We start from the raw sequence: 25176 nt of genomic DNA on the forward strand, positions 1-25176 counted from the left end.
TCACAGATCGTTTTTGGCACATAAGCAGTGTAAATGGCAGAGATCCATAGATAATATTTTTCCATTTGAGTGAACTTAAGACAAACTAACTTGCATCATCTAAAAAACAGAGATTGGATTTGGAAAAAAAATAATTTTAATTGAATTTCTTTGACACTCACACACAAACACACACATGCATAAAACAGTACATAGTACATGGTATTCACTGATATGGTTATAGCATAACAATATCAAGAGTTTGCAGGCAAAATAAACAACTTCTCCCTCCCAATAAAATGATGTAACCATAAATGAAAAATGGTGAAAACATGCAGCAAATGGTCACATAAAATCACACAAAAATAGCCTAGAGTATAAAAGACGACATTTTTTTAAGAACTAACAGCTGATTTTCTATGTAGTCTTTGGTCTTAGCTTAGTGAAACACTTATAAATACTGTTTGAGTTACGGTATATGGTGTAACTTTTGAGTTTCACTGTGAGTGGAGCTTATTGCTTTCATTGTAAAATCAGTGTCTTGCTGGAGGGTTTCAGCTTGTCGGGAAATTTCACAGCTACAGACTTGAGTGATGATTGTTAGTCTTCATCATAGGTGCTTGTTTCAGGTGAACGGGAGGATGCTTCCCTGAAGGATTCATCCTCTTTTAGCATACTCTGGAGAACACAGGAACTGAGGTAAGGGCAACAGAGAACACAGCAGTAATCGTACAGTAAGCTGGAGTATTAATGTGATTGTCTTACAGTCAGGTTGTTGATTCCCTCCGAGAAGGCACCAATCTGACGCACTGTGCCCTCAGAGTCCTCCATCTGCACAGAGATACACAACATCATTTAAACAACAGCAACAACATACAGCTATGACCAGAATAGTTATTAAAGGGATAGTTCACCCAAAAATGAAAATTCTGTCATCATTTACTCTCCCTCAAGTTGTTCCAAACCTGTATGACTTTCTTTCTTCTGCTGAACACAAAAGAAGATATTTTGAAGAAAGTCGGTAACCAAACGACTGATGACTTCCATAGTAGGAAAAAAATATACTATGGATGTCAATGGGGACCAGCAACTGTTTAATTACCAACCTTCTTTAAAATATCTTCTTTTGTGTCTAGCAGAGGAAAGAAAGTCATACAGGTTTGGAACAACTTGAGGGAGAGTAAATGATGACAGAATTTTCATTTTTGGGTGAACTATCCCTTTAAAGGCTGCCAGTTTAAACAGATTTGCACTGATTAGCAGTTTTATCTGCATTGCATCCTGGTCAATGGAATTGCCTATACCTGCTCCAGCTGATCCAAGCTGCCCTCGTATATGCAGAGGCCTTTATGAAAACTGCTGCTCTGAGGCATCTGCACATCCATGGGGCAAACATACTCTTCTGTCTCCTCATGTCGCTTCCTCCTCAATGTCCCGAAACCTCCAAATGACAGACGTCTTGGCTAAAAGAGGATGGGAAAGGACAGGTAAAACTTCACAAGGTATCAAACGGGTATTTAGTGTTGTATTCCATATATGAGGGAAGTTCAGAAGCAACCTCGCTTACGGTTACTTGCCTTAACTTTGGCTGTGGCCGTGAGGACAGCGTAATCTGGGTTTTCGAGATGCTCCTGTTTCAGGTTTTGTGCCTCAGAGCCGATCAGGAGATGGAAGTGAGTCGCAAGGTGACGTCTCAACAGTGTTTTGTTTGGTGGGATGTTAAGAAGCAGAGCCATTGTCTCAACATTGAAACGAGGCTCTAAAACCTGAGAAAAGCAAGTAAAAAAAAAAAAAGAATTATAAAGGAACTTGAATAGAAACTTCCTGCTTGTTTCCTTCCCCACTGTATGTACCATTAGGCCTCCGTGGACTCCGCTTCCTCTCAGGTTGGGTGCGTACTCTGCCAGATCCACTGAACGAAGCCACTCCATCACTCTGTGATTGGTCCATTGACAGATTTCCGCCGGTGTGGCATTATTCTAATCAAAAAGGAAATAAATGGAGCAAAAGTCAAAGTCATACTGTAAGCGAATGGAGCCATGTGTGCATGGTAGCATGATGTCAGGGTGTGCTACCTCTGTCGGTCTGCGCCGGAGACAGTCGGGGTCATAGCAGTTGATACGTAGCACCTGGATGGCCCTCTTAATACTGAGATGGTGAAGCACACTGCCTACTTTCAGACCCAGCAGGTCATCCTAACCCAAGAAATGTGGAGAACCTTAGAATTGCTGGTTCCACAAAAATGTGAAGCAGTAAAAACTGTTTTCAACATTAGTAATAATAAGAAAAACTTGTTATTGAGGCACTTGTTATTTCTGATCATGTGACACTTAAGACTAGCTAAAAATTCAGCTTTGCCATCACAGGAATAAAATTAAAATATATAAACCAAAAGTAACGTATAAAATATATTTAAATATAAAACAGTTAAATTGTAATAATATTCTTGTATTTAGCATCAAATAAATGTCGCCTTGGTAACACTAAACACAAGAGATTTCTTACAAAACATTAAAATATTTCTTTAAAAAATGATTCCAAACATACACACGCACACACATATTTCTGACACCTACCACAGTCATATAGTGAAGCATGCGCCCGTCCACTCTGCCCTCGTCAAACTGAGATTTATACTGAGGCAGGCCGATGTCATCCAGCCATCCTTTTACAATAATAATGTTAGTACTCGCACTGTAATAAAATGTTATTGGTGCATCCCTACTACTAGGTCTATCAGTCCTAAATAACATTTGTAATGAACTGCATTCAAAGACTTAATGTTTTTAGTTAAAGCAAATGACTGAATGTTGTAACTTACGCGTAACCCAGTTGTAGTCCAGTTTACCCATGGCATCTTCCTCTGAGCCCAGCGAATGAAGAGCCAGTTGCAGTTTCTTCCTGTGTAGAGGATTTCTGATGGCCAGTTCCTGAAGCACAGAGACAAATATATCATACAGCACACAGAATAAACTGAAGTTACATAAAGAAATATTGAGTATATGCAAATTTAAAAATGCAGGGCTGTTAAGGAGACCTTTTCCAAATCATGCTGAGACGCCTTGAGTAAGGTCTGTCCAGAGCTGATCCACTGCTGAGCATGATTTATGTACAAGCCCAGTCCCTGTTCCTGCAGCCACTCGCACACCTGCTCTTTACTCCAGCGTGAAAATGGGCTGTCCAGCTCGCTGAGAGAGACGTCAACAATACATGTTATCCGGCCTCGTGAACAAAAGAAAAAACTCCAATGATAACTTCCTTAACAAACAAACTGTATGTACTTGTTATTGCTTCGCTGCAGATCACGTGACCACCCCAGCCTGGGTCCCGCTGTAGCTCGGACTCCGCCTCTCCTAAACTCTGACTCTGGAGACTCGTCCAGGTCAGAGGACGTGGACTGGCTTCTCTTCATCCTGATGCAGGGATTAAGCATGTGCATAAGAGTTAATATCTTCATAACCAGTGCAGCTTATTGTTAGCATATTAACAAAGACATTAAAAAAAGACCTTCCAAGAAACTTCATGATCCCCTTTGATTTCTTCTTCCCTTCAGGAGAGAGTGTCTCTAATGCTTTCGGCTTATGAGTTTGTGCTCCTGCCAAATCCAAGTGCTCCGTCCCCTTGCGCTCTCCTTCAACTGCCAATAATTCATGAATAGGGTTAATATTACAAAACAGTGCCAAGAAAGGTGCACAAGTTTACTGTAATGTGAAGAAAATTGCTATATTATTTCAATTGTTCAAGGAAAACTTTCTATAACGCTTTATACGCACCCAGATTGGGGGTGCTGGTTGTCTTGTTTCCTCTGCTCTTGAAAAAGCCACGTCCAAAAGAGGAACGTGTTTTTTTAGAGCCAAAACTCTCACTCCCCCCTGAGCTGGGCTGAGTCGGGGAGACAGACGGAGAGCCTCCATTTTTACTGGCTTCATCCTAAAATATTACAAGCAAAAGTTTAAAGGTCTTGGTTAAGATGTTGTATGTTTTGACAAAGGTTTTATAAACCTCCAAAGTGATTATTGTACATAAAAACAAATTAGATGCTTCGTAATCAGCATCATTCATAAAATGTGTCCAATGCAGTCAAGTGGTTTATTTATTGTAAACATCTGTTTTTGTCAGACTCATGTTGAACTCATTTCACAATGACCTACAGTAGTCAACATTTGAAGTGGATAAAAAAAAGTTAAATCAAAGTTGTCCTAAGACAACAACAGGTATTGTTCAAAATTCATGTATCATTTTGTTGAAAGGTTTTGATCCACTTCAAATGTTGATTACTGTAGTTAAGTACACTTGCTTGTGTCATGTATGGTAAGATGATGTAGGGGGAGCCATTGTGCTCACCATGAGGACAGTGATGCTTTTGTGTGCAAAAAAAAAGTTTTAAACAACAGGGGGCGCCAGAAAGCTGAATATGCAGTCTACAACATTTTTACAGAACCTCGTAATATATACATTTTATAATTTCTAAAATAATTAAGTTAGTACCTCATTATTGCTTGTCAAACGAGAACTTTCAGGCTGCTGTACTGCAGAGACACTGAAAAGTGAAAAAAAAAAAAAAAAAATCTGTCACAAACATTAATTATATAATAATTCATGTAATACAAATACATGAAGAATAGGGTACAAAAAGGTATCCCATTACTCTTTGAATAAAGGCACTAATTCTCCCTGAAGATCATACTGTAATAGGATGAATTTATATTCTTATATTTACATTAGATGTATTTTTTGTATTATTCATGTTTCAATCAACATAATACTTTTTAGTATAAACACACTTTGAATAAAAGATGTGTACAGTAAGTAAACAGACCTGTCTGTGGGTCCGAGTGTGGTCACTCCGATGAGTTGGACTTCAGGGAGCAGCTCTGAACATGGAATGAGCTGAGGCTGTGAGAGAGACAACAACACTGATGCACAAGAGAACAGCAGCGAGGAGGATTTTCCCTGAGGACTCAAATTTCAATGAACAAGAGGAGCAGGCAGGGTTGAAATGGCCTGGAATCACAGGATGCTGCTCCCAAACAAAAACAACAGAGACGTTCCCCGTCAAAGATTACGGTTAAATTGTTATTCTCTGTCAGACCATCACAATGAAAGTACTGCAAGAAGGGGGTCTAAAAGGAAGTCTGAGGAACATCCTGTGATCATAACTGTGTGTGTGTAAGACCCTTCATACTTCATCAGTTTCCTCTGTGGAGACCGTCTCGGTGTCGCACTCTCTTGTGTCCTCTTCCCTGGGTTTGTCTGGGAAAACAGCAAAGTCATGAGACAGGGTTAAGTCAGACAAGCTATTAGACTGGGATGCTATTAGCTTTCTGGGAAATATTCTGAATAGCTAAATAATCTTTTGCCTAAACGTCATAGACACACCAAGAAAAGTAGATGCGAGTGATACAAACAGCAATTTCACATCACTCTAGACCAGTGGTTTTCAACCAGAGGGCCTCAAGATTACTTCAAATTAATTGAAATAAGACAAAACAAGCATTAAAATAAACTACAATAAGCAAAAAATAAAGGTATTTCTTATTTTTGTTGGTGTTTTTATAATGAATATACATTTTTATAGTTATTTCAAGCTCCAAAACATTTTACTGGATGGAAATTGGGAGGGGGGTATGTTTAAATATTGCTGTGGACAATGGGGGGTTCCTTGAAGTCAACAAGGTTGAGATCCACTGTTATAGATGACCTCGGAGACTGTATATATTTTCTTTGTCAACAAGTAGTTTGTTTCATGAAAACGGCTGAGTAACACTGTACAATAACACTTTAAAGTAATTTCAAAGAAAATATAAAGAGCTGATGTACTAACAACAAGTAACTTGAAAATGGTAACAGGAGATTCACCTACTGAAGACCAGTGGTTTCACATTACAGCAGAAGGAAATCATGTATAATCAAAAGAAAGCTATTGAAACCTCACCTTTCGAAACCTGCAGAGACATCACCATATCCTGAACTCTATTGTAACGGATCAGAGACTGGTGCAGCTCTTTTATCTTAAGATCCTAAAAAGATTCAGATTAAACCAACATGAAACTTAATATCAAATTACTAAATATAACTAAATTCTATATATTAAATGATAGTGTATATAACATCTTCTACATACATGCATCTATACAAATATTGTTTAATTAGAAATGAAGTAATCTGTGTGCTGGCAGGTGGTCGATGTAATCGTCACAGCAAAATAGCAGGACATCATATTGTTTCTACCTTCTCTTCATTCGCTGCCTTCAAAGACTCAACAGCACTCCTCATTCTCTGCACCTCCATTTCTGAACACACACACAAAAACAACATCTTATGTCATTCAACATGCTAAACATTTCAGAACAGGACTGAAGCCTTTGACAACATTATTATGCCTCTGGAAGCACTAAAATAAATACCCCAGAGACTGTTGTTCTACCCAGCCTGCTGGAAGTAAAGATGATTTGCAGTGTTGAATAAATATTGTGAGACAATACAAGCACATCCAGCAAAGCACAGTTAATAGAGCAGGAGAGTCTGCAGCCAAAATCAGGTCACCATCAATCAAAAAGCACGTCTAGACATGCGTTATACAAACCTTCATACTTCATGCATTCCAACACAATGTTTTTTCTTTCTTACAACATGCAGGGATTGTTTCTCCATTACGCTAAAATGTTTTTGTCTTTGTCATCCATTTAAAGTGTATAGCCTCAGCTACAAATGGATTTATTAGCTGTTTTTGTCATGTGACTTTTTTGTACATCCACTATATTTGTGTGTGTCCATCAGCAGGTCAAAAATAATGATTAAGAATACAAAATCATTAACAGAGACAGTAAACGAATATGTTGATCATTGGATTTGATTCATACCGATCACAATTTAGCACAGAATCTATATATTTTATATATGTATATATATATATTTAAAAAAAAAAATGCATCTCTGTATACAGAAGAAAGTGCATTATTGGACTCTCCACTGTATATGGAGATTATATATTTATGATTCATCTTCCCATTCAGGGTTAAATTTGATTTTGAATCCACTCTAGTTACATTGCAAATGAACCGTTAACATGTTGTTGATAGCAGTATGGTCATATTGTACCTTTTTCTCTGCTTTGTGACTGTTCTGTGTTTGGGCTTTCTGGGAAGGCCTGGTCTTGAAGTCTTCTAAGTGCCTGCTCTTTCTCTTCCAACTGCATTTGTAGTGATTTTAGCTCCACCTGATCAATCAAAACCCAAATTAACATCACCCAGCACATCCAATTTAAGAACTAAAAATAAGCTCACTCTGTGCCAAACCCAAATTGACTTAGTTCTCGATTGAAAACGCAACACAGAAAATGCATTAACTAGAAAACAATGGGTAACTATAACGTAGTGTGAACAAATGCTATTTAAAGGGTCTAAGAAAAAAAAATAATAATAGAGCAAGAGACATGATTTTACATGAATTTGTCCAGCTTTCAGCATAAGGATAACGTTCATTAGCTTGGCACATTCCAGTTGCAACTCTGTTAGGTCAGGGTGAACTACACAAGGATTTCTCTTTTGTGGTTAAGTGACTCATGAACAAGTGCTAGCTGTTACACTTCAGTGCTGTTAATCTCATGTTGTGTAAATTATCATCTGACTATGAGGCACTCTTACTTTGGTAGAGTTGAGGCTTCTCTCATGTTCTTGTCTCTCGTTCTCCATTGAGGTCAACTTAAAACGCATGTCTTTCACATCCTGATAAAGACCCTGAAGAGACAGAAGTCAGAGTCAAGAAGAGTTTTGTACACAAATGGAAAAGCTAAAAGACATGCAATGCTAAATGCTTTGAGTTTTGTTTGAACGATAGACAAAATACGAAAAAACAAACAGAGAACTTCATGAAGTTTACTTAAAAGGAAATCTATATTTTCATCTAACGTGGAGGAAACCTATCCCGTTCTTTTGGTCCACAGTGGATTTCTGGTTTCTGAAACTGAATCTCCCCCTGGGCTCATGCAAGTAAAAGAAAGCTGAATGAGACCAGTGTAGTCTGGACTCAAACGGGCAAAAAAGTTTTATAACAGGAAATAGCTCTGGCACTTAAGAGTTTCACTCTCACCCTGAAGCTGTAGGCTTAAGCAGCAATGATGGCCACTATGGAAACCACAGGGTGGTCAAACCATAATAGCCAGGTTTAATTTCATTAAATGTTCAGGTTGTCAGTACAGTTCATTCTGTTTTGCATTGAGTGCACTTTTAAGGTTCTGATTAATTACTGGAGACTAATTTATTAGGCCAGTGGGACTCTGTCCCTGAAATTTCACAGTGGCGAAGGTACAAATGTGTGCACATTACCTCACTTTCTCTGCAATCCCCTTCTGCAGCGGCTAGCTTTAGTTTCAGACTCGATACCTCGGTCAGCAGTTCCAATTTTTCCGTCTCTAAAGCACTCCTACAAAGCAGCTCCTACACAATACAAGTTAGATATTAGTTTTCTGGGAAATGCATTTCTTCAATACTGATCATCACCCCAACAAGAAATTGTTGCTGTGCACTTTTGTTATTGGACATAGGTTGTTATTGCATAAGATTATAAAACCACACACCTGCTGTAATAACTCTTCTGTAGCACTCAGTTTCATGCGGTGTTCCTCAAGGCTCGAGTCTAGGTCCCTTATTTTTTCTCCTTGAACTTCCACCTGGTCAGTCAGAACACTTACCTGAGGGATAAAAGTGTTATTATTGAGTTTTGTGTAATGATGTTTGACATTTAGAAACCAAATGGCTGTATTCAGACTGACAGCCAATAGGAAAGCAGCAGTGCACAACTTCAAATCCGACAAGAAAATCCCACACAACCCATAAAGTCTCTCGACTTGGTTTTGACAACACACCTGGAGCACTAGACATTCTTTGTCGCTTTCCAAGCGAGAGAGTCGCTCCTGGTAGACCAAATCCCCTGCTGCAGATCCATGGCCATTGGTCTGGAAACATAAATGCTTAGAGTGTTAGAAATAGATTTATTCTACATAAAACATGTAGAAACACATTCCCAAATAAGGTCTGGTGTGCATCCTTGAATTAGCAGGCTCTGTTTAGAGTCTAAACAGTCAACAAAACACAGTGAAATGAACTGAAATGACCATATACAGGAAAATGCCAGTGGGACCTGGAAGAGAAATCACATGCTGCCATCTGTGAGTCATGTGGGGTTCATACAGATGATACTCTGCTATATGAGATGCATGTGAAAGGCTTTCACATAGCAAGATTTTGAAGCCCAGGAGTGGAAATTTTGTAAAGCAAGCACGCTTCAGGTTGGAAATGGAAAAAGGGGCTGGGGAGCTACAATGTGCTTAATCCCAATGAATCATGGCTGGAATAAAGGATGGAAAATGCAAAGGGAGAAAAACGTCAGACATACAGACAAATTACATTTCAAAAAAAAAAGAGTCATTGGTATTGTTCTTTTCAGAGCAAGTTTTTGCATCAGACAGGTAGAGTTTACAAAACTACTGCCAAAAATTGCAATGCTTATTCTCAAAATTAAATAAATAAAAATACTCTATTAAAGCTTTTTTATTTTAGGTAATCTCATTTGGATTCAAATAAAAGACAAGTAACAGATCATTGAAGCCTTCAGGCTGACAAATCAGGATTGACTTTGTACCACACAGGTTATCTCTGGGTCAGGTTATATAAATGAGTCCAAATTTACTCAAATTACTTATGAAAAGAGGAGCGAGGGAGAATATAAAAAATATAATATGTGGAGTCTTCAATATCCAGGTCAGGTCACAGTTTGAGAGAGATTTGAAGAGGATTTTGATACAGTACATGATTTTTGTTTCCACTTAAACCTAAATTAAATTGAATATTAAAACTACAGGTCACCATAACTGTTAAGGTGTGTATTTGTAGTAGCACCTAACAGATGCATCTTTAATAAAATGTGATGGAAACCCACCAGTCGTCCTTGCAGCCACTCCATCAGACCCTCAGCTGTGGTTTCGGAAACCTGACTGCGCAGACTCTGCTTTTCCTCTGGATCCATAAGGTCCAAAGCAGCCCTCAGGTCCTCCAGGAGATGCAGCACCCGAAGGCTGCCCAGGAATGGCGAAGTTGGTGACTGACAATCAAACAGGCCGTTGGTGTAGTTCATGGCCTTAGAACCTGAGACAAGTGCAGGAATGAGGATCAGTAAAGGGATTTAGGGATGAGTGAAATTTGTTGGGCAGTTGATGATAAAAAAATAATCTTTACCCAGCAATGAATGACCCTCATCTTATTTTATTCTGGGAAATTTGAATAATCAAACAAACAAAAATTCTAACATTTTAAATTCTAAAGAAACAACACTGGCCCTAACCGAACGTCATGATGCTGAATGTCAAACCTGCAGTTTTAGCATAATACTAGATGAAGATTATCAGTGATTAATGACTGAAATTTATTGGTTCATCACACAGAGCTTTTGTTAAAATGTGATTTTTGTGTCCTTTTTGGAATGTATTCAATCAATAAAGTGGAAAAACAAATGGAAAACCTGGGGGAAAACCAGCTTATTTGTTTGAAAAGTAAATAACTGACATTTTATTTTAAATGCAATTTTTGGGAGAATTCACCTTTAAATCTGTATGTTTTGCTGTCGCCACTTATAGCACTTTCCCCCAGAAAATAAAAATAACACTACACAGCATGGATGACTGTGACCGCACAACTCGGATGGCTTATCGCAAGATGATGAAAACAGAGGGACGTCCGCTGCCATAATTATAGAGTGAATGGGAAAGCATAACCTTCAAGGTTGCTCCAAGCAGAGACATTCATTTTCTCTGAAGTTCCCAGAGATGGACAGTATTGTGGTCGCATACTGAATAAGCATTAGATTTCATCAGTGCTGAAATAGTGGAAAAAGCTTGTAATGTAGCAATAATCTCACTCTTACAAATCTGCAGAAACACTCACAGTGCAAATGCATTCCCTTCGTGGGTTTATGCGCATTGTTCTTAAAATTCCTTCAAATAATTTGTTTCTCTGTCTATTGTAGTATAAACATGATCACAGTTGATTTCTGTGTAAAGCTGCAAATAGTACACATAAGAAAGAAGAGAAAGAATTATTTGTGTGCATAGTATTTTTTTTCCATTTATTTAGTTGTACCTGCAATGATGCCATCCATCTGCTCCAGAGCAGCTGCCAACATTTCACTGGCATCACACATCATGATCACCTTCTTTGAAACCTACAAATGAGACATTCAAAGGTAAGCAAGGACAGGTACTATACGGTTATCCGGACCACATGTGACCACACGTAAATGTACTATACGCTTAACCTAACCCTAACCCTACCCAAATAGGTGTGGTCCGGATAACCGTAAACCAGAAATTTGATATATATATATATATATATATATATATAAAATTGATCAAAAGTTGATCCATAATCCGGCACAGTATATACTACATTTTATAACAATTTTAGTAAAAAATAAGGGAACAAATCCATCTATCTGATGTTCTCTCTCCTCCCTGGCACTAATATGAGGAGTTTCTGTCTTACTACGCAGAATGGGGGGACTAAGTGTGTGGGATAATGGCACAATTCTCCCAGGACTTTCTGCACTGTCTGTTGGAATGCTTGGAATTCCAGACCATCAAAGTCCCACAGCCTTCATGACCAACATGCTCGAGCCATTGGCTCACAGGCCAAGAGAAGCTTCACTACTCCGCCCAAGAGGTTGGATCCCTGAATGAATCATGGAATCACCATTCCAAAAGGAATTTATATTAGAAAGGCAAATTAAAACGAATAGATGGATATGCCTCACTTATGATGAATCTAAAAATTTGTAGCAACATGTCAAAACATGCATGTGCAGCTGCTCACATGTGCTAACAAGTACCAAACCATACTACGATTCTTAAGGTATGCAGGCCAGTGTCATTATTGTTGTCTAAAACCATTCAGTCATTTTCATTAAACTGAAATACAGCTGGAAAAAAAATATATATATAAAAATATTAAAAAACCTAAAAACCTAAAATTAAAAAACTAAGTTTGAAATGTTGCCTTGGCAAATAAACTGAAATACCCTGAAATATAACTAAAATTACTAAAATAAATCTGAATAGAAATACGAATAAATCAAATTAATATTGGCATAAGAATAGGTGAACTTCAGGCTTATATGACAAGGGATGTGAAAACAGATTACAGGGATCTTCAGATACATTTTATTTTTCCATTTTAATAGTTGCATTGCATTCTTATGATCTTATGGAAGGAAACAGATGCAACTCTATGGCCAAAGACGTCCTTCTAAATGTGTATGGATGTTGCAATGGTGATTTAAAGGTCGATGAACAACTTTTCAGAGAGTTTTACCATGCAAAAAGCTAAAGCTTAGCATGCTAAAACAATATAAGAGAAAAAAAAAAAGAGAGAAAACTTGTTAACCACTATTAAACTATACTGACTCATCCCTATATAGGACAAGATGCTGTGCACTACTGTTCACAAAGACAAGCCAACACAGAATAGGGTAAAAGACTCCAAATTACCCTTTTAATTTGGTTACTGACTGGGCAAGAGAGCGGAAAATCTCAACAACTAAACACAGAAGTCATTGTTTGTCTGTTTACCACCAACCCCCAGAGAAAGAGAACAGATACAAGCTACATTCTCATTCTAACACGAATCTATTCAGTTATGCACTTATCTGATCAATGAGGACTGCAGAAAGGGCAAGAGCGGCCCACGTCACTCACAGTTTTTATTCAGCAAGAGAGGTTGGCCAGGGCGTTGTTTATGGATATCAGATTTTATTAAATCAATGAGTCCTTTGTTTATAATGCTTGTTCAAAATACACAATATGGCGAGTATAGCTTTTTTCTAACCAAAGTTGTTTTAGAGCCCACATGACAAAGTCAAGCTTCTGACCACAAAGCAACAACTAGCCTAAATCCTCACCGAAACTTCACTGGTTAATATGAAAAAGTGCAAGGTTAAGTTATGATCTACTGGATTTGAACTGACATCCAGACCCATTACCACCTGTAGAAACACTGGCCAAAGTAAAGGTCCGCCATAACTTGAAATCCATGGCTTTTCAAGTTACTTTTGGCTAACGGAAAACATTCTTCACATCCCTGGAGGGAAAAGGAGCTGTATTTAGTCAGCTGCCTGCATCACTTCCTATGGGGAAGCCCTGGACTTCTGGCAGCTTCTCCAAATAGTGCAAGGAGAAACTCTAAAAAACTGATTATTTGATTTAGAAGTGTAAAAAAATTATCAGGGATGTAATTTGGCTAGTTTAAGAATACACAATAATAATTCAATACTACATGAAACCCAGATGATTTTTTACCTACAAAAGTGTTAGGTATCCTCTTTACCTTCTCTGCATTCACATTCTGACCCAAGTATGACCACACATATTGTGTTTCCATCTCTGATGAGAACCAGCTCCATTCTGTTCATCTCATGGATATTTTGATTTTCCATTTTACAAAGCTTGGACGGAAAATCATATGGATAAAAGCAAGCCCCACATGATAGTGTGGAGAGATCTTTGGCTCCACACAACCTTTTGAACAATACTTTCCAGTAGTGAACGCAGCAGATTTTAATCACGCACAAATGGAGTGAGGAATTACATTTCCATACGGAAAGAAGGGGGAAAAAACAGTCGGATTGACTTAATTGGCCGTAGCACTAAATGTTTTGTTTCAGATTCTTAACAGATCGGGTTCACCACTCTCTATACGAGTGCCATGCACCAATCGCTCCATGACCCAGATGACCAGCTCCATCGAGACCCTGACCCTCCCCCCTTCTCCCAGATGCCTGAAAAACTCCTCCAGATGTGCGCTCCCTCTCACATACCTTCACAATCAGCGCTTCCTCTAAACATAGATACCGTACAGTCCGCCCTCAGGCCAAATTACTGTCAGATTAATTCACATGTTTTGCTAGTAAATCAGCAGACCGCATATTCCCTTAAAGGGTTGTTAAACAAAGCACTGTAGGAGGGACACTAGTGATTGGCTCAGTGCCCAGACAGGCCTATGCGTACAAAGGTAGAAGTCGTTTTTATTTATTTACATACTCTGACGTTGGCCAGATGTGGAGATATGGGATGGAGTGGGGGTAGTCTGAAAGAAAAACAACCCACTGCCCGTGCCGTTATCCAGGCTGAGCCTAGTCCTAAATACAAACAAGCCCTCAGATGGGTCGTGCTACTGAGCTATACAAACACATGTGACATGTATTTGGCCTTCAGCATTAAAAAAAGCTCCCGGTGTTGAGATCCCATTCGCTACTAATCATCGACTGGATGTGGGAGTTTAGATTTCCACATAGAAAATCCTATGCTTTGAGTTTCTGACTGTAAGTAAAATCTTATCCCATATCTCTTATCAATAAAGTGCTTTAAAGTTAAGGAATGTTAACAGCATCCCTCTTAAAGAGAAGTGAGCTGTCGGCTGATGAAGAGCAGAGACACCTCACTCCACACCGTACATCAACCATTTAGGTCTTATTCAACAAACAGTCCCGTCAGTAAAGCCCTTATTCCACGATAAAGAAATGCATTCTTTTTCAATACGGGAACATTTAGTATTATCATTAATATTATTAAAAATAGAATCGATTATGGAGGTAAAAAACTTTATGCGAACTAAAAAAAAAAATCTTTTGATTTTGTTTGAATCTATAATAGGTTTAATAAAAATGTATACTACCCTTAACTTCACACACACACACACACACACACACACACACACACACACACACACACACACACACACACCGCGCTTCTTGTGACTTGAAGTAATCATATGTGTGACCATGATGGCCAACAGAGATTTCTTCCAATCACTCACAGCATTACATATGGCTTAGATTCTGACATTTTGTAGCTGGTCTGTCGTTTGTTTAAATGAATACAAGGAAACATATGGAGGACAAGATAGGAAACATCTGACCCACACTTCAAGCCTGCATGGGAGCAATTTGGGGTCTTTTATTTGAAGAATTAAAAAAAAAAAGTCCCTGATGTCATAGCTGACCTTTTTTCGCTGTGAAAGGCCACAGTTCCACCCTGGAAGTCACAGTAAACACAGGATATACACAGACTCCAGGTTTAGAGTCTTTACAGTACTACCCAGAGTAAGACAGCGCTTTGCTTTACTTTACTGTGTGCACAACCAAGAGTCACACCCACAAGCAAATTCTGCTCTGCAAATCAATGTCTACATTCACAAGTTTAAAAAGAAAAAAAATCCTCTGGCCCCTCCACTCTCAGAAAAAAAAGTGTTAAAAAATAAAATCATACCTTTATAGGGTACAACAGCTTGTCAGTGGGGCAGTAGCCATAAAATAACATCACTGTACCTTATTTACCCCTAAGAAGTCCATAGTAGTACCTTAAGGTAAATATTGCTACTCTAATGGTACTAATATGCAACTTTTAGGGGTAAAAAGGTACAAAGACGTTATTTAAGGGTACTGCCCCAGTGACAAGCTGTTGTAGGCTTCCCATAAAGATACAATTTTTACACATTTTTTTCTGAGAGTGATAGCATTAACTCACAAAAAAAGTGGAAGATCTCTAGTGATCACTAAGGTAAAAGGTAAAAACAGACATTACAATTTTGAGTTTTGAACGAATGCTTTTATAAAATAAGTGCATTTAAAATGTTTGCAACCCTTAATTAAGTAAGATAAAAGAAGACAAAGAGTGAGTAAACAAATGAAAGCCTAAAAACATCATTCTAACTTATCTTAAAACGAGCAAACGACTCTCAGGTGCGATACTGATGAAGTGCGTTATTATTATTTGATCGCTTTTCAAATATCATAAATGACTTACCTTCAAATGTAACGAGGGTCCTAAAGTTATTTGAAATTATAAACTTCCTTCAACAGATGTATGTGTCCGAAATCAACAGATATTCCCCAGCGTCCCTCATATTAATTTGTTCATCTGAGTTGAACCCGCGTCTCCTCTCAAAAGCAGAAGTGGAACTTTCGGACTTGACTTTAGAGTTGTGCGCTCGAGTGCGCATGCGCCAGGACAACCAATCACAGCCACTAACGACCCAACGTTGTTAATTACCTCCAGAGCTCTGATTACCTCCAGAGAATGTTCATGTCGATGAACGGTTGTTTATTTATTTTTATTTTTAGATAAATTAAATTATTGCTGCTGAAGCAGTAAGCAGTCGTCTTATCACGTGGAATCTGTTTCCAGAGCTTCTCAGGCTTGTCCAATAAGGTTTTAGTTTTAGTACAATACCTTCAACAAGACAAAAAGCGTAACAGTTACTGAGATTTAAATGGAGCTTAACGGAGGGTAGAGATTGAGTTCAAATTAATTATCCTTACATTATTATCCTTATCCATTTGGTTTGTTATAAACAGACTGATATTTTTGATAGCCTAAATAAATAAAATAAACAAAATTACCTTTTCCTAATTAGAGCTTTCCTCCCATTTTGTTAGCTATTACATATTATGCTCACACAAACAATATACCTGTTAAATCCATTTTATTTACTAAATGATTCACTTTATAATATTTTTTTTATAAATAATTCATTAAAAATCATTCAATGCTAGCAATCAAAAAGTTACTTATAAAAGAAAATGAACATTTGTAACTATTTGAATATATAGTAATACACTGTAATGTTTTGTAATGCTAATGAAAGGTTACAAAAAGTTTCCAAAATGATCTGATATCGACACAAAGTAGTCTATGAGCTCCCGACAAAGGTGAACGTCGCCCTCTTGTGGATATTGAAGGAGTTGATCATTTTTACTTTTTTCAATAACAATATGTTCAAAAATATAGAATATAGTGCCACAACCATTTCATTTTGATGAGGGAAATCAAACGTCTTTGTAGCGGAATTAAAAAGTCTTTATGAGATTATGGTACGGAATTTTCCTTATTGCTGCCTTGATTATCACAATATGCTATTATTTTCAAACATTTCACACTAGATGGCAGGCAAACGCAAGCTTTTTACAGTTGAAGTTTGATGAAACAGCTGTTTCTTTCTTTCAACTTTACACATATGTGACTGCTTTTGTAGTGCATTGAAACCATTAGCCAATTTACTATATGATCAATTCATAATAAATAATTTTTTTTGTATTTGATGTATCCATGTGGGAGTTATGCCTTGGATGCTTAAGGGTGCTAAAACATGACCTTTTCATCACCACTGTTCAAATATTGTTCTTCCCAGACAGACTCATGGTTTTAGGATCTAGAGATTTGATGTTCTCTCTTTGCAGTCTGAATCCAATGATTTATTGTCTTAAGTGAAATTACTTCCACTAACCTATAATATCTGTTCTGTTTTCTCTGCCTTTTGGATGGAGACACTTCTGTGTCCATGGCAACTAGGCTCAGAGGGAATCATTTTTAGTCCTGGTTCCTCAATGGCACAAACATCGCACTTATTTAGCCCACAGGGACAAGAGTTTGTACCCTGTCTGGGTCAAGTTGTCACTTTTGTAACAGGAGAAAATGGACTGTTAAAGCAAAAAGCTAATGAATCTGGAAAGTACGAATAGGGGCATTCAAAGTAAATCCCATGTGAATCCCAACAATTTTGAGTAGGCAGAGGTATTGCTGAATTTAGCCAAAGCGAATACTGTAGAGGCAGATACCTATAAAATCCTCAATAACAAAAAAAGAGACATTTTAAATCCATCTCTGAATGAAACCAGCGTCTCAGAGGACTCTCATTACTCTCAGAGGACTCTCATGAAACCAGCAAACATCCCACATCAAAACTGGAACACAAAGGGCTTTTTATGTAATCATCTTTCTATCCTGGTGTCACAGTCACAGATATGACCTTTGTTTATTTCATTGACTGTGTCTAAGGACACAGCATGTTAATTAATGGGAAGGAGAGCAGCAATCTCTTCCTCTCACCTGGACAACTGCACTGCACTTAATGCATGCAGGAATGTCATTTTCACACAAATGGAACACCTGTCCAATGCATGTGATTAATAATATATGCATAACATCCATGCAGTGCACGAGAATGAAGTTACAGAAGTATCAATAACTTGTAAAAAAAAAAGAAAAAAGCTATTAATAACAATTGATTTATTTATTTTATTATTATGTTACATTAAATTAAATTCTTCAGTGCTGCTCAAACATCATTCTGGAAACAACAACAAATTTATTTGAGCAAAATAAGCAACTTAATTATTAATGATCCGTTTTTTAAAAAAAGGGATAGTTTAAGGGATTTTTAAGGGATAGTTCACCCAAAAATGAAAATTCTGTCGTCATTTACTGACCCTCATGTTGTTTCAAACCTGTATGAAGTTCTTTCTTCTGCAGAACACAAAAGAAGACATTTTGAAGAATGTCAGAAGCCGAACAGTTGATGGACGCCATTGACTTCCATAGTATTTTTTATTTAATTTTTCCATACTATGGAAGTCAATGGGGTCCATCAACTGTTTGGTTACACACGTTCTTCAAAATATATTTTGTATTCTGCAGAAGAAAGACATTCAAGAAGAAGGAGGGAAAAAAAATGTCATCAATCACTCACCCTTGTGTCATTCCAAATCGTTCATTCAATGTTTATATGTGAATAAAAGCCCATTCAATCTGTTCATCATATAAAGTGATCAAGTCTCTCCAATTTATATGGATGTTTTATGATCTCCTTATGACCTTTTTGAAGCGTCAAAGTGGTAATTGCGTGGACTGTCAATGGAGGGACACAGATCTCTCAGATTTCATCTAAAATATCTTTTTGTGTTTCGAAGATGAACGGAAGTCTTGCAGGTTTGGAACGAGATAAGGGCGAGTAATTGATGACAATTTTTTTCATTTTTGGGTGAACTAAGCCTTTAATAATAATTCACAAAGACATGAATAAATGGCCGAGGAAGTGCATTAAAAGAAAAGTTCTGTCACCATTTACTGATCCTCATGTCATTCCAAACCTGTATGACTTTATTATGTGGAACATAAAATATGATTTAAAATGTTCTTTTGGACTAGTTCTATATCTTCAGACTATCTCCTTTTGTGTTCCACAGAAGAAAAAAGTTTGGTACGCCATGAGATGATGAGGCGGCTATATATAGTGATGCATTGCACACGTTCACAGAATGTTCTTTTGTGAGTGAACTTTCCCTTTAAAACCATAGTGAACGAAAATGGGAGAAGTCTACAAATAGCCTTCCGTAGTATGGAAGGCCCTGCGACTTTCAGTAATTATCTGTGGTTGCTGGAAGCAAGAAACAAGGAGTCAATGGATCAGCAGGGGAATCGCCATTGGGGAGCCACTTTGTGACACCTAGAAAAGAAATGGCCATAAAGTCGCTCTTAGTCAGATGGATGAGTTGAATCTTGGGCTCCATAAGAGAAACACAGTTAGATTGCTTCTTTTGAGTCAAGCTTTTTCATATCCCAGAGGTTTTCAGTTCCATTATTTATTCATGGTCCTGCACACTTTTGTTTTTCCTCTCTAAATATTCTCGAAATAAGTTTAAATGCTGTAGAAAGTTCTTAGAAAAAGATGTTTTTAACTCATCAATGTTATTTGTTTGTCGTGAGCGTGATGGAGCCGGAATTGCTGATAATAAAGACCGGTCATTCAGAGTAGTACTAAGACTTGTTCCAGCTCTGAATGACTCAAGCGGTGACTCATGCATGGACTTGTTTGCACAGGACTTCACCATGGCAAATTTTAAAGCATCAATATCTCTCTTTTTTACCATTGGGTGGAAATATCATATTTACTTGTTTACTTTTAAATGAAACTATGGAAATTACTATCAATTAATCATGCAAACTGCTCTATGCAACGTTCACAAAGTAGCCCAACATGGAAAAAAGAGACAATAATGGCAGTATAAATTATATTCATATATAGTCTCTCAGTTTTCATATTTTATTTTTTTGGAGCTATGCCAAGCTAATAATAATGATATAGACATTGCACATCTCTGTTCTAACAGGTCACCACTGACCAAAATGTAAGCTGAAGGATAATGGCAAAGCAGCTAAAGGTGTTTGGATAATGAAATTGAAAAGCTAATCTCTTAATGCTACATATATGTACCCTTTCGTCTTACTGCTGATAGCGAGACAGAAGTGTCCTTGTACAGTACGTGAAAAGCCATTTTATTCTGGGTGCAACAAATATACCAGACAGAGTTGTGTGTTGATAACAATAACAAACACACACTGATAATGGTTTAAAAGAAAAAAGCTGAAGAAAAAAATCTGTCTCTCTGTCTGTCTATGTATGTTTATAAACTCAACCTATAACGTGCATGAATTTTAAAAACAAAAAATGAAATGCACAAAATGTGCATGTGAATTTTTCTTCAAAAACGATATGGTTTCTTAGTGATAACAAGCAATGGGACCGTTTCTCCAGTGTCTTTGGTGTTAATTCCGCTGTTCCTTTTTTCATTTTCTTTCTTCATAAGTCTCCTTGACTTCTTTTGCTCAAAACTGCATAATACTTTTGTGATAATAATGATTTGTCCTTTGAAATAAATGAGGTCGACAGACAGCCTCTCAGACAGTCCATCTCCTCTGCTCCGCTACTCTGTGTAATTACATCATTTCTGATGATGTGAAAGAATAAAGAATAAAACTGTCTATATTCTTATGGAACATAAAGCTGTGGGGGCTGGTGAGATTTATAAGTCTGATCCTTTATTCATTATTCGCTTTAATAACTTTCAATCCGTTTGTCTTGAAGTTGCACTGTAATTAAGTAACGCCTGTCTTAAGAGAAACTCAAATGAAATGCATGAAATATAATCTGTCCCTACAAATTTCAAACACAATATGCTGCCAACAGGTCATCTCACTTATCTACCTAATTGCCACATTGAAAACAAAATATACATACAGTATTGACTAATTAATTAATCCAAGTCTTTTTTATGTAAATGAAAGGAATTCGATATCTTTGTACGGTGGCGTTTGCTGCCTCTACATCTGAGGGGAGTATTCATGCCGTCGGGATGGGCTAAACCAAATCACTCCTCATTTTTATTCAGCCTGAGTTATGCAAACTGACAGATCTGCAAGATAAATAGAATTATGCTTACAGAAGGACTCGCATTAGACCACCTGTTCCCGATATTATATCACTCATTAGATCAGTTGTCCAGCACTCCAACAAATGAGACTCTGATAGAATCTGTAAATCATACTGTCTAAGTGGCTGTCTAAGGGAAATTTACAGAGGTCTCTTTCACGTGGGTATGGGCTCAGATTTGTTTTTATTTAATAGAATTGTGAAGCATTTATTATAAATGATTTATCCGCACACATCATTTTCTTTTTAATTCATGTGTCCTAGTAAACTTTCATTAAAATGACTTTCCCTCTCCATCTCTTCTCTGATGACGTGTTCACTGGCGTGAGGGCGAGATCACAGCAATAGCAAACCACAACTCAATTCCTGATGGACATAATCAAGTCCCGCCCTACATTTTTTCTTCTTCTAGAAGCCGTTTTACTCAGACATACACTCACCTAAAGGATTATTAGGAACACCTGTTCAATTTCTCATTAATGCAATTATCTAATCAACCAATCACATGGCAGTTGCTTCAATGCATTTAGGGGTGTGGTCCTGGTCAAGACAATCTCCTGAACTCCAAACTGAATGTCAGAATGGGAAAGAAAGGTGATTTAAGCAATTTTGAGCGTGGCATGGTTGTTGGTGCCAGACGGGCCGGTCTGAGTATTTCACAATCTGCACAGTTACTGGGATTTTCACGCACAACCATTTCTAGGGTTTACAAAGAATGGTGTGAAAAGGGAAAAACATCCAGTATGCGGCAGTCCTGTGGGCGAAAATGCCTTGTTGATGCTAGAGGTCAGAGGAGAATGGGCCGACTGATTCAAGCTGATAGAAGAGCAACTTTGACTGAAATAACCACTCGTTACAACCGAGGTATGCAGCAAAGCATTTGTGAAGCCACAACACGCACAATCTTGAGGCGGATGGGCTACAACAGCAGAAGACCCCACCAGGTACCACTCACCTCCACTACAAATAGGAAAAAGAGGCTACAATTTGCACAAGCTCACCAAAATTGGACAGTTGAAGACTGGAAAAATGTTGCCTGGTCTGATGAGTCTCGATTTCTGTTGAGACATTCAGATGGTAGAGTCAGAATTTGGCGTAAACAGAATGAGAACATGGATCCATCATGCCTTGTTACCACTGTGCAGGCTGGTGGTGGTGTAATGGTGTGGGGGATGTTTTCTTGGCACACTTTAGGCCCCTTAGTGCCAAATTGGGCATCGTTTAAATGCCACGGCCTACCTGAGCATTGTTTCTGACCATGTCCATCCCTTTATGACCACCATGTACCCATCCTCTGATGGCTACTTCCAGCAGGATAATGCACCATGTCACAAAGCTCGAATCATTTCAAATTGGTTTCTTGAACATGACAATGAGTTCACTGTACTAAAATGGCCCCCACAGTCACCAGATCTCAACCCAATAGAGCATCTTTGGGATGTGGTGGAACGGGAGCTTCGTGCCCTGGATGTGCATCCCACAAATCTCCATCAACTGCAAGATGCTATCCTATCAATATGGGCCAACATTTCTAAAGAATGCTTTCAGCACCTTGTTGAATCAATGCCACGTAGAATTAAGGCAGTTCTGAAGGCGAAAGGGGGTCAAACACAGTATTAGTATGGTGTTCCTAATAATCCTTTAGGTGAGTGTACGTCACAATAGTAACAGTTAAAAATGTTTACAGTTACCTTAGGTTTCAGACACAGTTTTGTCATTAATGTTGGAGTCCAATCTATGTAGATTTGTCATCAATCATTCACAAGCATCCAAACAAAATGTCTTCTAACATTTGAATGAGTTACCGTACTGTGCTGATGGTTCTTACTCAACTTTGAATTTGAATGGCATGATTAATTACAGTATCTGTAAAAACAGAGCAGCTTTTAATTCTAGTGTCAGCCTGGAAGCAGGCGATATGGGGGCTCAGGTTGATAAGAAATAGACTTGATAGTGATTTTCTGCAGAGAGTAAAGCCTAATCCTCTTTAGACATCCCACATCCTCCTAAAGAAAACAATGTGAACAAAAAAACAACATCCGACATGAGGCTCCTGTGCAAACATTTGTAGTGTTTAATGACCGAAGCCGATTATGTAACAGCGTTGGACGCTGTTTGGCTCAGGTGCTGGTGGGGGGTATGGCAAGGAGACGATTGCCTGTCAGTATTATATAATTACTTTAACCAAGATCATTATATCCTGTTTAAATGCTCATTTGAAGTTGTGTCAACATAGCAACCACCTTGAAGGTTAACCGTTACATAATGATGGTTCTGGCTCACCTGTAAAGGCCACAGATCCAGCTCGCTGCCGCATGCATATGAGCCAGAAACACTGAACTCATTGAAACCATTACATTTCTACCATCTAAAAGGCTTGGGCACAAACCCAAGTTTAAATATCCAATAATTAATCAGCAGAACTGGGAAAAAACACGGACTAAACAAACCTATCAACAAAAGGACAATGCAATGTAGTTATGCAACGCTCAAATTGCAATAAAGTATGCAAAAAAAGTGCATAAGGAATGCACTGATATTACAAATCTGTCTGTTAATGAAATATCTTGTTCAGTCATGAAACTTTAGAAGGTGCAGGTTGATAGGTCCTTTACATGCATCTACAAGCAATCACATCATTACCGCATGGCACAAGCTGATTGGCCTTAACTGATCGGTCCTTAACTCAATCTGCTTGCAGTCACATCATGGCACAGCTGATTGGTTCCTGCTGTATCAGTAGCCAATGAGCTTGCTGCGTATGCTATATTGTACAGCAGCAGCATGTCTTACTTGCTCACAGCAGCGTGTTGTGTGTGGATTGGCTGTAGCAAGTCCTGTACTTGCTCTGCAGGAGCAGCAATAACAACAGTTGCAATAACAGCAGCGTAGCGGATCTCTTCCGCCAAGAATAAACATATCAACATTGTCATATTCATTACAAACACTCAAGAGAGTTGTCATGACAGAAATAGTTTTAAATTATAATGTGACTTTAGGCATCACATCATTTTAATGTGCACTGTACAGTAATGAAAGTAGAATTACTTACTGAGTTTTGCTAAAGATTACATTAAATCATGTCAGTAGATTATTCGTGTTTCTGCAGATTAAATTTAAGTGAGAGTTAGCACAATTAAATATCCAATAATGATCAATTTTCAAAATCAACTGATACCAAATAAAAAACGCACTGATACTGGCTAATAATCATCTTACTCCCAATATTTTATGCAGGCTTATTGACAATTGTCATTAAATATAAAGGCCTGGTTTCACAGACAGGGTTTAGATTAAACCAGGATTAGGCCTTAGTTCAATTAGGACATTTAAGTAACTTTTATAAACGTGCCCTGAAAAAACAAAAAAAACAAAAAAAAAAATTATTGAGACAAAATAATGGCACTGACATATTTTAAGATATGCAATTTAATCTGGAAATATAGGCTTAAACTTTGTCTGTGAAACCGTGGGATAGAGTAGCTTTAATTATCTTTTGACTTTAGCAGATGAGCAATGCGTAATAACTTGCTATCCTGTAAAAAACATTCTGTGAAATGTATTGCAAATCTTAGAAGGGGCAATTTGCATCTTCAAGGTTAGGATTTGATTATCCAGATTTAAAAGGCAACTCTGAAGGAAATTGGTTTGCTTTGAAGCACAATTGATCATTTCTGCTTTGAATAAAAAACATCAAATTTGTGATTCTGTGAGGAAGCAGAGAAGATCGTCCAAAGAAAGGCATATTAAGCCATGCTTAAGGCTTGTTGTGTCCTATGAAAGTTATTTCAACATTCAACATAAACCATCACTAAGCAAAATTTGCAAACTGAATATTTTTAATAAATAATATTTATCTACCCATATGGTTGATCTCAAACAGTTGATAGTACTCAAACGATGAGATGTTCTTGTAAGGGTAAGCAAGTACTTGTAATCTCAAAGTCAACCATACCACAAGACAAGACTGTTGTCTAGCAGGAAAAGGTCATCCATGTGCACGATCGTCAGTGGCTATGCTAATACTGTGCCAAATGCTATGAGGTCTAACCCAACAAGAACTTCATAAAGGTCAGGCTTTGTCTAGACATCCTCAGCATTTCGT

General features: G+C 37.8%; 2 protein-coding genes across 9 annotated transcripts in view; one reads left to right on the plus strand and one right to left on the minus strand.

Moving 5' to 3' along the window:
- Window positions 1–25176, plus strand: part of LOC308689887 (uncharacterized protein) — a 154247-nt gene that overhangs the window by 12135 nt on the left and 116936 nt on the right. For 3 of the 7 annotated variants that reach the window (XR_014030075.1, XR_014030076.1, XM_081363973.1), the window contains one exon: window positions 609–1276. The gene's annotated coding sequence lies outside the window, so the exon portion shown is untranslated. Of the gene's footprint in view, window positions 1–595; window positions 1277–3280; window positions 3344–25176 lie in introns of those variants that run through there. The other 4 variants (XR_014030077.1, XM_081363974.1, XR_014030078.1 and 1 more) reach the window with 3 other exon arrangements.
- ppfibp1a (PPFIA binding protein 1a) lies at window positions 62–16106 on the minus strand. Of its 2 annotated transcripts, XM_081363960.1 has the most exons (25): window positions 15830–16106; window positions 11115–11196; window positions 9919–10124; window positions 8846–8935; window positions 8558–8671; window positions 8307–8417; window positions 7626–7718; window positions 7081–7198; window positions 6211–6272; window positions 5915–5999; window positions 5165–5232; window positions 4799–4875; window positions 4468–4519; window positions 3753–3909; window positions 3487–3616; window positions 3261–3392; window positions 3017–3167; window positions 2801–2909; window positions 2556–2644; window positions 2055–2174; window positions 1833–1958; window positions 1557–1745; window positions 1284–1442; window positions 745–810; window positions 62–657 (listed from the first exon to the last, which is right to left on the minus strand). In XM_081363960.1, exons 2-25 carry the CDS (start codon window positions 11176–11178, stop codon window positions 580–582), a joined length of 2646 nt encoding a protein of 881 aa, XP_081220086.1. In that variant the 5' UTR covers window positions 11179–11196; window positions 15830–16106; the 3' UTR covers window positions 62–579. The 2 variants fall into 2 exon arrangements, with proteins under 2 accessions (XP_081220086.1, XP_081220085.1); XM_081363959.1 differs by having other exon boundaries at window positions 1557–1958.

This window comes from Scardinius erythrophthalmus, assembly GCF_964197995.2.
Source record: "Scardinius erythrophthalmus genome assembly, chromosome: 4".
Classification (NCBI taxonomy): domain Eukaryota; kingdom Metazoa; phylum Chordata; class Actinopteri; order Cypriniformes; family Leuciscidae; genus Scardinius; species Scardinius erythrophthalmus.

Excerpts from the sequence above, each read along its gene's own strand:
- ppfibp1a (XM_081363959.1), bottom strand. The coding sequence starts at position 11,178 with ATGATGTGTGATGCCAGTGAAATGTTGGCAGCTGCTCTGGAGCAGATG. Across the intron at positions 10,125-11,114 it reads GATGGATGGCATCATTGCAG|GTTCTAAGGCCATGAACTAC; the intron begins GTACAACTAAAT and ends CACTTGTCTCAG. Across the intron at positions 5,233-5,914 it reads GTCTCTGCAGGTTTCGAAAG|ACAAACCCAGGGAAGAGGAC; the intron begins GTGAGGTTTCAA and ends CTGTTTTCCCAG.